Source organism: Rhinolophus hipposideros (assembly GCF_964194185.1).
Source record: "Rhinolophus hipposideros genome assembly, chromosome: X".
NCBI lineage: Eukaryota > Metazoa > Chordata > Mammalia > Chiroptera > Rhinolophidae > Rhinolophus > Rhinolophus hipposideros.
The window spans coordinates 99,059,582-99,072,817 of NC_138046.1; the positions used below are offsets into that span (position 1 = coordinate 99,059,582).

General features: G+C 36.3%; 1 protein-coding gene across 1 annotated transcript in view; it reads right to left on the reverse strand.

The window, feature by feature from the left end:
- Positions 1–13,236, reverse strand: part of CFAP47 (cilia and flagella associated protein 47) — a 365,678-nt gene that overhangs the window by 124,181 nt on the left and 228,261 nt on the right. The window contains exons 42-44 of the mRNA XM_081043051.1: positions 12,726–12,871; positions 2,678–2,789; positions 1,716–1,942 (exon numbers count right to left, since the gene is read on the reverse strand). Coding sequence (XP_080899177.1) covers positions 1,716–1,942; positions 2,678–2,789; positions 12,726–12,871 — 485 coding nt within the window. The remainder of the gene's footprint in view (positions 1–1,715; positions 1,943–2,677; positions 2,790–12,725; positions 12,872–13,236) is intronic.

Sequence of the window (13,236 nt, forward strand, 5' to 3'; positions counted from 1 at the left end):
ACAAAGATGTAGTGACCACCTTTGGCACAGCACACACTTTTCTAGGCACTGGTGATATGAAAGTTAAGTAAACAAATATCTTCTCACAAAGGCCCTTGCTAGAGACAGACGTGAGTAAATACATATATTAATTTCAGGTGGTAAATGCTATGTATAGAGAAAACTGAAGAAAATTTAGGGTTTGGAGATTGGCTGGTGGAACTAAGATATATATATATATATATATCAGATATATACATATAAAGCATATATATATCATATTATAAAGCACATATATCATATATACAAAGCAATATATAAAAATAATATATATGATAAATATATATATATATCTATATGCATTGGTAAAGCAGAACCTCATTGGCAGCATTCTAGCAGACCGGAAGCAATTGAGGGAGGCAGACTAATATCTAAGAAAACTAACAAAGGAAGCACACGGGCCATTGGGGTGCATGCCTGGTTTGTTTGAAAACCAGAGGCCTGCACGGAGGGAGTGACATGAGTGAATGGATTCCAGAGGAGAGGCTGAGGTCAGGGAAGGAGGTTGGACTGACCGGGAGGGTCATGGAGACCATCCTAATGGTGACGGTTTCTATTCTGACACGAGCTGGCAAGGCAGTAGAGGAGCAACGTGAAGAGGTCTACATTTGAAAAGAACCACTTTGGCAGCTCAGTGATGACTAGGCTGTATCTTCTATCAATCATAAAACAGAGTTTAAGCTGTAGTAAGAGTCTATACTTCCAGTCATAGTAATAATAACAACAACAACGCCATATACCAGGTAATGCATATACCAGGTAATATGCTAAGCATTTTACATAATTATCTCACTTAGTTTCCATAAATTATAAGTATCTCCAGATTCAAAATATAAAAATTGAAGTTTGATGATTTTGAAGGAACCATTCCACAGTCAGTGCGGACAGTGTGAAGAGTCTGGATTCTCAGCCTGCTAATCTGACCCCAGGGACAATCCTCTCTGGAGGCACAGCACAACATCCTGGGCCACGTTTCGAACATGTCCTGACCCACCCACTCCTCTTCCAGAGATTTGCATTTAATTGTTCTGGAGTGGGGCCTGGAACATTACTATTTTAAGTTCTCTAGGGCATTCTACCTTGCAGCCAGAATGGAAGAGAACTGTGAATTAAGCAACTACACTGTAATGCCTAAAATTAGTAGTATACTTAGTTACTACTAATGTAGTTATTACTACTAAAATTAGTAGTCATGTTAAAATCAGTAGAATGCTTTCTTTCAGAATTATTATTTTATTTATTTTTTCAATTACAGTTGACATTCAATATTGTATTAGTGTCAGGTGTACAGCCTAGTGGTTAGACATTTATATAACTTAAGAAGGGATCCCCCTGGATAAGTCTAGTAAGCATCTGGCACCATACATAGTTATTATAATATTACCGATTCTACTCCCCATGCTGTACATGACGTCCCTATGACTCTTTTGTAACTACCAATTTGTGCTTCTTAATCCCTTCACCTTTCTCACCCAGCCCAACCCCCTCCCTTCTGGTAACCATCAGTTTGTTCTCAGATTTATGATTTAATGAAGTAAAAGGAAAAAAGCTACTGAGCTGTCTTTCTGGGGAAAACCAGCATTCATCATTTTTCTATGTAGAAATGTTATGAGTAAGCAACAGCTCTGTATACTGTTAGAGAATAATCCAAGAGCGCATCATCTGTCTATTCCCACCTCGGTCCTGGTCAGCCCCAGGATGGCGATGGCCACACGGATACTACTGCTTTCCAGGGTGCCTGTGATAAACCTTCGCCGATACTCTATTTCCGACATCTGATGCTGGGCTGCAAAAGCCAAAGCCTTTTCCTTGGCTTCATTCATCAGTGGCAATATAAGGTCCACATTCAAGAACTGATAGGGCATGCATTTCAAGAATAGAACTGGCTCTTTCTCCATGAAAACTGGGGGAAGCAAAAACATGACTACAATGACTATTTATGCCCTTGACATTGTTATCCAGGATGAACTTGGGAGGTTTGAAACCCAAAACTGTGGCCTTCATTCAACAGAGTAAAAATAAATAGGTAACACATTTCTCGTAGTCCTAATTCAGTAACTCAAGAATAAGTCATTAGGAATTAAAGACATTTTCCTGGTATTCTCTAAAAAGAGTTCTAGTCAAATGGTTCTTTCATAGAAACATCATCAATATGCTCAAAATTCCAAGACCATGGTGCTCCTATCAGTGATATGAAGGTAGGGGGAGTAGAAATTAATGTAAAGAAAGACATCTGTCAATGACTGACAAGAACTGTTACCTTCTTTCACTAACAACCCTATACTTTAAACTACAATGTGGGGTAGAAATCCAGGTTATATTACAATATACAAAATTTGAGAGTGTAGTGATTTCCAAATTATTTGGGAAATGGAAAATTTTCTGAGTAAATACTTTGAATGCCAAATTTCAATATTTATCTGAAAACTAAACAATAAAGATTTTAAAAAGAATCACCAGCGACATTCTCTTAATTGTTGAAATGGTGCTCTAGTCAATGGATGTTGACATCATAAAGTTAAAAGGAAACCTTCCAAAATCTAATTATGTATTGGAAAAACTTGCTATGAGGATGCTATATGAGAAACAGTTCCATCCTTTGACATTATAAATGAAATAAAACATATATATACTCTACCATCTTTTGGAACATTGCTGTAGTCACGTGAAGTTGAAGAATTCGCTGGAAGGAAGTCAGAAGGTAAGGGGGCCATACCTTTTCCTTCCACGATGTATATTAATTCTCCAATCTAAAACATAAGCACACAATAATATCAAATTGTAAAAGTGCGGAAAAAATTAAGATAAATCTTTCTGCTTTGAGAAAAATCTGCATGCTCTAAAAACATGCATGCATTGTGCATTTCCAGGCAACATAAGCCCTAAATGAATGGAGAAGGGTAAGGTTTAAATACAGCCCTACCACACTGTGGGAGAAACTCTGTATGCAACAGAGCAGGAGATGGATTAAGAACTTCCCAGGAGGGCACTGACAGCAGTTAATGTTTACAACTACAAATACCCATTATAGACTGCTAGCTTAAAACAAATAAACAACCAAGCAAGCAAGCACTTTTTTTCCTTCATTCTGCAATTTATTGTTGGAGGGGAGTGACATCATTTTTGCAGGGTATCTGAGTCCCTAAGTGTCTATATATATTTTTTTAACTTTCATTTATTTTAAGTGTGTTTTTCCAGGACCGATCAGCCCTAAGTAGTTGTTTCAATCTACTTGTAGAGGGCACAGCTCACAGTGGCCCATGTGGGGATCAAACTGGCAACCTTGTTGTTAAGAGCACTGCGCTCTAACCAACTGAGCTAACCGGCCGTCCCCATCCCAAGTGTCTATATTTTAAAGTGCAGGTTTTCTAAGTGTCCTTCGATGGATGACTGGATAAAAAAGATGTGGTCCATATATACAATGGAATACTTACTATTCAGTCATAAGCAAAAATGAAATACTGCCATTTGCAACAACATGGATAGATCTTGAGATTATCATGTTAAGCGAAATAAGTCAGACAGAAAAAGTCAAGAATCATATGACTTCACTCATATGTGGGATATAAAACCGAGAACAACAAAGGAACAAGACAAACAAACAAAGAAACAAAAACTCATAGACACAGAAAACAGTTTAGTGGTTACCAGAGGGTAAGGGGGCAGGGAGGTGGTAGAAGAGGGTAAGGGGGGGGTCAAATATATGGTGATGGAAGGAGAACTGCCTCTGGGTGGTGAGCACACAATGCAATATACAGATGGTACGGAATTGTACACTTGAAACCTATATAGTTTTATTAACCAATGTCACGCCAATAAATTTAATAAAATTTAAAAAAAAGAACAGGAAAAATTAATAGATTGTGACATAAGTCAAAATAATGATTACTTTAGAGGAAGGATGTTGTTATTAACAAACACAACAAATGCTCATTAGAAAACAAATAATGCTGCCTGGACCTCTCTTCCCCCACGTATCTGCATAACTAACTCTCTCACCTGTAAGTCTTTGTTCGAATATCACCTAGTCAGTGAGGCTTACCCTGACCACCCGATTATAAATTGCAATACACACTCCCCAACTCCTGATCCTTTTTATCCTTTTTGACTTCTTCTATTATACCTATCACCTTCTGAAACACTCTAGAATTTACTTAGCTATTATATTTTTTGCTTACTACCTGTGTCCCCTTGCTAGAATGTAAGCTCCACATCCAATTGCTGGTCTGCGTGGGGAGTATAAAGACCCAGGCTCCTCACCCCAATTCAGGGCATCACGATAGGTTTCCCCACCCCAGAGCTCCTCATGGGATCCACTGAGGCCTTCGTTACAACTACATCTAAACCCAACTTTTCCCAGTGCCCAGTCAGGCTTCCCTCACTCCCCGAAGGTACTGATTTCCAGGGATGTTCCCAATAAATTTCCTGTATGTGAATCACAGTCTCACAGTCTGTTTCCTGGAGTACCTGAACTATGACACTGCCATTCACTGAAGCAGAAAACAAGGCGAGATCAGGTTTACTGGGGAAGAGTCATGCTTTCAGATTTGGACATGTTACTTTTGAGGCAACTTTGCCGTATCTAAGACATAGCAAGCAGGCAGTGCATACATGACGAAACAATAGATTTTTCCCTCAAGGTGCTCACAGTATCATCAGAAAGACATGACATGTTCTCCAATAAAAAAAAATCCATTATATCACATAAGATTACTGATGAACTGTTGGCAGGGTCCAGAGGACATCAAGAAAGGCCTGGAGAGGATGACATTTTTTGTATGCAATCACTGACAGTGGGGGCAGAGGCAGAGCAATGTGAGAGAGGCCAGAAGACAAAACCCCTGGAGCAAACAGAGGGAGCAGAGACCAGCTCAGTTTGAATGGAGGGTCAGGGGTGATATACTGTAGAACTGTACACTTGAAATTTACATAGTGTGATTAACCAATGTCACTGCAATCGATTTAATTACAAAAATAAAGTACGGGTTTTCAAAATGAGCACTGAGGATCTGAAAATCTTTTAGAATAAGTAATTAGGTAAGCAGTACAAAAGTCTAAACAGAGAAAGTGATATAGAGAAAATCAATAGGGGGGGACAGGCCTGGTTTTAATCCTGGGACTGTCATTTATTAACTACTAAGCCTTCGGCAAGTTTACTAAATCTCCGAGTTCCGGTTTCTTCCTCTGTAAAATGGGCTGAAAAATATTCCTTCATTGTAGGAACTTAGAGATTAAATGAAAAGGAAGGGGAGAGAGGGAGTCTCAAAAGACATATCACATAATCACAATGGGTGACTATTATTTAGATGTTGATTCTGAAGGGTAGCAGAATATGTCATCTCAAAATAGGACTGTAGGAGTTCAGGACATGTAATCCCAAAATATGCCTCTTTGGTATATTGATGACTTTGAGCTGTAGGCACTTGAAAAACTGCAAATGCATGAAAAGGCTTTATCTGGACTCCCCTTACCTGCCTAAAGACCGACCTTCCAAAAGGAACTCAATTATCATAAATCACCTCCCTGGGAGTTTCATCATCCAAGGAAGATTGACTCTTACCACAGAAGAAGAAACTACAAGTTGAAGCTGCACCTAGAAAAACTTTGTCACCAACTATATCTCCCATCTATTCTTCTAAAGGCACATTCATCTTACTGAAAAATCATTTTCTTTGAAGTGACCCATATCCCCTCTCCTCTTTCCCTATTAATATTGTATTTAAGCCTGAATTCTAAGCCACCTCAGGAAGTTACTCAGTTTTCCCTGGGTCTCTCCCACGTATACATGAGGTATACATCTTAATAAACTTCTGTTTGTTTTTCTCCTGTTAATCTTTTATTATGGGGTGGGGGTGGAGGGGAGGTCTCAGCCAAGAGCACAGAAGGGTAGAAGAATACTGTTTTTCGTCCCTTACAATTCAAACAAAGAAACTCAAAATGAGATGACAGAAAAAGCATACAAACAATCATGGGGCAATGAGGGAAATATGAGCAATGCCCAGATGTTTGATGCTATTAAGAAAAAAAAATTTAAGTTTTTAGTAGTAATGGTATTATGGTAATATCAAATTTTGTGGGTTTTTCTGTTATAGAGACAATTATTGAATTATCTGTGGATATAATGATGTGACGATTGGGATTTGCTTCATTATAATCATGAAACATGTCTGCCCATGCACTGTTGAAGCTGAGTGAAGGGTACCGGGGGGATTTACTGCAGTTTTATTTCTACAACTGTGTGTATTTTATATTTTCCATAATAAAATCTTTTAAAAAAATGCTTATACCTTTAGAAGTAGAATGATTCTAAAAATGTGAGGATTACATGAGGTAACACATATTAGGAACCTAACCCTTTGTCTGGCACTTGAGACATCCACTTAAACGGAGTGGGGCCATTCTGGAGAGCAGGCTTCCCAAACTTTCAGGTGCATATAAATCACCTGAGGATATTATGAAAACACAGATCTGACTCAAAAGATCCAGAGTGAGGACAAGACTTGAGAAGATCAATGAAAAGGACAACTGGTAAACTTAGGTTTAAACCACACAATAAAGAATCTTGCACCAGAATGGGCTTGTGACAAGAACATAACTGACCACTAGGAAAACAAAAGGAAACAAACCTAGCTTCAAAGCTGGGATTGTAACCGGTGTGAACCGTCCCACAATCTTAAAACAATATTAACTGTACGCTTCAGAGACTATTCCAAAGATCTCTTTGAGTAGAAAATATGTATGTAAATAATATAAATTCATTACATAATAAAAATACATATTCCAAAATATTGTAACTACCTTAGATAACAAGTGAAATGGCAAAAATTGAAAATTCAGCTTGAAAGAAAAGAATGAACGATTTCTGATTGTGAGGCAACTTATTTATAGCTTCATTATCCCTCCCCAACTGAGATTTGTTTATAATAAAATTTTATCCTTTACTTTCATATGATAACGTTCCATAGGATTTTATTACTTACAATCCACAATTATCTTTAGTTTGTGCTGATAAAAGAAATATGGAAAACTATGACTGTTTTAAATTGTTCAGCTTTTAAATCTGTGCACTATTGTTAACAATGAACACATTATATGTAATTGTTATATAGTAATTTTTCCTAAACAGCCATGTAGTTTGCAAACATAAATCCAAGCTAGCAATCTGAAATGTGCTTTCTGTGTGTATGTGTGTGTGTGTGTGTGTGTGTGTGTGTGTGACTATGAATACAACTAAGTGATCGATATTGAGGTAAAGTTTTCAATAATAATTCAAATAGAGTACAATGCTGAAGTTCAACAGAAACTGGAGGAAACAATATATTAATATTCACTTTATTTTAACTTTTTTCTCACCCTTATTTTTATCTAAAAATCAGTTGTTTTACACAAAATACAGTATTCATAAGAAATTATATTCGGTGAGTACAGAGTTACCATAATTGCATGTTTTTAAAAATTTGTACCTGAATGAAACCTGATCAATAGATGTCTATTCCATGAAAATTAATACCAACCCATGGGACCTGACACAAAAGGAACAAACTGTTATTTGCCACAACATTTTTCTTAAATATAAATTATAAACAGCTTTCTAAACATTGGTTAGCTAATTGAAATATCAGTAACTATTCAATTACATCTAAATCCACATATTACATAGACAATGTATTATCATTTTTCAAAAAATTATTTTGTCTGATTTGTTCACTTTCAATATGTTATTTTTATTTTAAAAAGTTAGTGTCAATGAAAATAATGCCTGTTTTGCCTAAGTCAGAAAATTATTCAGGAACGTCATCTGTAGTATTGTCTAATTAGTTCCCTCCACTTTTCTTGAAATAAAATCAGACCAGGAAAGAAATACAAATGCGAGAAAGAACTCATTTATAAGTAGAGAAACCCCTTACATACCAAGTCTGGAGGCTGTGACAAGGGAAATGAAATTATATGACACATAACAGACACTTTTCAATGTGAACTATTACATTTCTTTTCTGCTCTTAATTTCATATATACCAGTGGGCATGTTTACTTGGATTTTTATTATATTTTCCAGAAATATGCCACAGCCCATTGTCAATTATAAGAAACCTTCACAAAAGATGTTTTGTTTTTTTCTATGGATCAGGTTAAATGCAGTCCTCAAATAACACAGTTTCATGCAACTTTACAAGAAGCCCAATTGTTAATGACCCAGAAAGGAGGAACACAAATACTGAATTGGCAGGAAAGTTTTAATCTCAGTTCTGCCACTAATTAGCTGGGTAACGTTGGACATGCCACAGAAGCCCTCCAGATACAAATAACCTCAATCTTAAAAAAAAAAAAAAAAAGTTAAAAAGCATTTCTGGACAGAAAAATTACCATGTTGTTTCATAGATCTTAAATTCTACTTATATTCTTATCTTGGGCCTAGATCTTGCTATGTTTTGTAATTTATTTGTTTGAATTGGCTGAACAACAGTATATTATTTTGATGGCTACACAGGCACATGACAGCTAAGCTAAAATTCTAAACTGTTAAATTTCTTACACAGAGAGAGATCATTAATCATTGTAGGTGACTATTTGATTTTGCCATAGTTGTAATGTGAAACTGACCATTCAGAGTAACCACTTTTCTTTTAAAATACCATGTTTCCCCGAAAATAAGACCTAGCTGGACAATCAGCTCTAATGCGTCTTTTGGAGCAAAAATTAATATAAGACCCGGTCTATATTATATTACATTATATTATATTATATTATATTACACCTGGTCTTATAGTAAAATAAGATTGGGTCTTAAATTATAGTAAAATAAGACTGGGTCTTATATTAATTTTTGTTCCAAAAGATGCATTTGAGCTAATTGTGCGGTTAGGTCTTATTTTGGGGAAAACATCGTACTATTTTTCATAGAATGATTGAACTAGGAGACTCAGTAAGGGTAAGAAGAAGACATATAAAATGGTTTGTAAGCCTGCACTAAAAAGTTCAACTTCCTTAACACAATTTTAACACAATCTTAATTGCATGCCTGAGAGATTATTCCACAGACATTTTGAGAAGGCAACATATATTTAAATGGCATAAAATATGAACTGATTGTTTAATAAAGATATATGGTATGTTGTAGGAAAAGACCTCACCCATTAACAGGAAGGTGGGCCTAGACTCTAGAAGTCATTGAGGCAGTGAAATTAACAATCTCTCTTCCCCTTTGTCAACACATTTTCCAAAACAGTTTCTATTCAAATTTTTTGCCACCAATTTGCTCTGCAAGTAAATGAAAATTTGCTTCCCTTCAAGTGTGAACATCACTCAAACTGCCATTAAGATTGATCTCTGTATCAATATTCTTTACAATTCTCTCTTGTGCCATTCTTCCTTCCCCCAAAGCCAACATCATTACCTCTTCTTTCACCATTGCTTCTCACATCCTTCTCTCTGTCCTACTGCTAGTAAAGGAAAGTCAGAGAGCAGTACGGAATGGTAGCAAGTTGAGGAATGTAATAGATTGCAAGTCTCCTAGCCAGTCTTTCAGTCTCCAGTTTCAATCTCCAACTCTTAATCTACTTTGTTTTGACTCCATAGATGCTTTCTAAAACAAAGATGAAATCACATCATGCCTATGCTCAATACCTTCCATTGGGTTCCTGCTTTCTACAATAATAAAATTCAATTATTCAACTTAAAATTCACTGCTATCCTCTTTATCGGTCTGACCTATCCATCCAACCCATTTTCTGTCACTTCCAACAAACCATTGTCAAAATCAGCAATTCAAGTGTCCCTGATTTTTATGCTTAGCTATTTTGCCTCATGTTCTTAAAATATTCTGAGCACACTTCTTCCCTGCCCAAACACTGTTTTACTGGCAAATTTCTATTCGACCTTTTTGACCAAAGTCCTTTACTAGCCAATTATTCCTGCCTCTGCTATCATATAAAAATGCATTCTTCCATCCATTCTAGAAATGGTCACAATCAGTCTGACTGTGTTATAGAAATTCAGGAATGTTCCAGGACACCATGTACACAAGGAGAGATTATGCCTTGCAACGGGCATCTTGGTGAGGGTAAATGAAATGTGACATGCTGTTTAAAAACATGAAAAATGAAGTAAACTACCATCAAATAATAGTACCTCCAGCTATAGAAATAACTTTCATAAAACTGAAGTTAGTTTACCTAAATGAAAATTACATACAGATTTTAGCATAATATAACTTGACGTTTTTACCTTGACATGCAATAAAATTAAGCACAAATCAGTATTATTAAAATCTGCATGCTTGATTGAAAAAGTTGCAAATTGATTCTAGAATATTTAAATACATACATAATAGAGATTGCCAGCTTAATCTCTACATCAGCAGAAACAGAAAAATACAAAAGACTGAGGGAGAATGAAATGAGTGATAGTGCAAAAAGTAAGATGAGTGGCTCTATTCGTTTATGAAAACATAGGGGAGATGGCCAGAGTGACACACAATGTATTTAACAACTGGTATTGTTACCATAGGCAGAAAGTCAAGACGAAGCTTCGTGCTTTGCAGTGTCTGTGTGCCTTATATGGGGGTCTGTCAACCTCTCCTCCCAACAGATGCAAATTCTCAGTGACTGGGTGGTGGGTCATGATTTAATCTGGCCCCATCCACACAGAGAAGAAATTTCTTTGGATTTTTGGCATTTGAAAGTATGAATTTTTAGGGCTTTTGTGGGTTTTTCCCTAAGGTAAGAATTTCTATGAACACTGATGGAAGTTTTGTGAAACTATTTCTACTTGCAAACAGCTGTTATATAACTCATTTCATTTTGTATTTGAAAGTTCAAATGGAATAGCCAAAGTGAAACAAATGGTCTTTCCTTGATAGCAGTGTTAGTAGAAATGTTTCTGTTTTACACATGGCAAGCTATCAAATTGAGGCCTAATTACAGTTTTCAACAGGTGGTTCTTAATGGCAAAGCAGTTATCACTTTTAATAAGAACAGGAGCTAACTAGGTGGACTTAGATGTCTGATTATCATTTAAGCATGTAATTGCATTTCAATACAATTAGCAATAAAATTAAATGTATAAATTAATAGATGTGATTGTAATTCAATGCAATCTTTCATATTAAGGACATTATTTCTTAATCTTTCATATTAAGGACATTATTTATAGCAATATAATTTTGTGATTATTTTTCTTAACATTTTTTTCTCACAAGGACAAAATATACGTAATCAAAGTCATGTTTTAATAAATCGAGATACCAAGTGTAGTTACATTTTGATAAATTTACATAAAATTTATGGAAACAAATATTAATGTTCCAATAGTCTAATTTAAAGAATAAAATCAACCTACTTACTATGCTATTGAGAATTAAACCTAGAGTTTGTCTATGGGTATATTATCAATTGATATAAATGAGGGATTGTGAAGCATTTGATCAAAGTACTGATTCCTATATTACAGTTATTATTTTTCACAAATTTTTATATATATAGGGGAATTCAGTTAAGTCCTGAACTCCTTTACAGGGAAATAAAAAACAATATTTAGCATTACTATGAAACAGCATTGTTTTCTTCCTAAATGGTAATTTTAAGTGTAAAATTAAAGTATGCTTTACATTATTTCATAGGCTGCGTTATTTTTCACATGTAAATGATCTTATAGACACCAGGTAAACACAATACCTTTTTCTAATTACCATTACAGTAGTACCTTGGTTTTCAAACATCTCCATTGACGAACATTTTGGTCTACGAACACCATAAACCCGAAGTAAATGCTTCGGTTTTCCAACACGCCTTGGAAGTCAAACATGTCACGTGGTTTCCATTGCGTGCAAGATCCTGAGGCCCAGCTGTCGGCTGTTTTTGAACGTTTCAGAACTCGAAGGGTCTTCCAGAACAGATTACATTTGAAAACCGAGGTACCACTGTATTTCATTGCATACGCATTTAAAATAGTGCATAATTGTAAAATAATTGATATATTTGGGGGCTATTTCCTGGGGGTTATAAATTCCCTCTACTCAGGTCAATACACTGCAGTGTCTTTCTGGAAAGGGATAATGCCATAAAACTTTCCCTCTGAAGACAATCTGTCTTTCTCTCTCTGTCTCTGTCTGTCTAGCTCCCTCTTCCCCTCCCTCCTTTCCCTCTCTTGATCTCTCTCCTTTGCTTGCTTTAAAGAAGCAAGTTACATGGATCCCATAGCCACTAGGAAGTGAATTCTGTCAACAACGTGAGAGAAGTTGGAAACAGCTCCTTCCTCAAATGAAGCTCTGAGGAGAACCCAGCACTGGCCAATCCCTTAATGAAAATGACAGGCCTTGAGCAGAGGACTCATCTAAGTAATGTCTACATCTCTGAGTCACTGAAAATGTGTATTGTTTTACGCCGTTCAGTGTTTGGTCATTTGTTAGGCAGCCATAGATTAGTACAGACAGCGGCATAGCAAGGTCAGGCGTGCCTCCCCTCTCCTCGCATGGAACTTCCTTATGCAGCCATTATAAAATGTACCTGCGACTAGTGTAATGAACTCTGCTTATTCTTGAGGGTAAGCTCTTTGTTTAGCTACCAGAGGGCTGAAATTGTTATCTCGTACTATTCTAAAGTCTTCAGCTGCCATCTAGTTGCCTGCACTAGTCATTCCATTAAAGTACCACCCCGAGATGAAAGCACACGGCACAGTTCTGTTCGCACCTGTTTGTTGCTGAGCAAAATGATGCAATAGCGTGTTCGCAAGTCAAAGGGCAGAAAGAACAGCTCCAGGCTTGAAGATCCTTCCACTCCTAGGTAAAGAGTATGTGACTTGCAGAAGAACTCTCTGATGAAGCTGGACTTAATTGCTGCCAAAACATGAAGCAGTTTATTTACCTATCATTTCATAAGTGCTGTTCAAATAAAGTGGCTGTTTCAATCAGTCATTACAGATTGGGGATGAAGAAACAAATGTTCAGTGCCTTAGCACACAAATTTAGAAGAGAATACACACATTTGTTAATAAAAGTATGGGTGATCCCAAAGCAAGCTTGAGATAATAAAAAAAGGTATAATTATGACGTCCTATTAAAGATGCCTTAATACATGATTTCTTCACAAACAAAACTTCACTCGTTTTTTAAAATTAGCTTGTATATACACATATAAATAGCAATGTGGTCCCTGAAGAAATTTCAAAATTTGGGGGGACTACATAATGGTTCACATTACA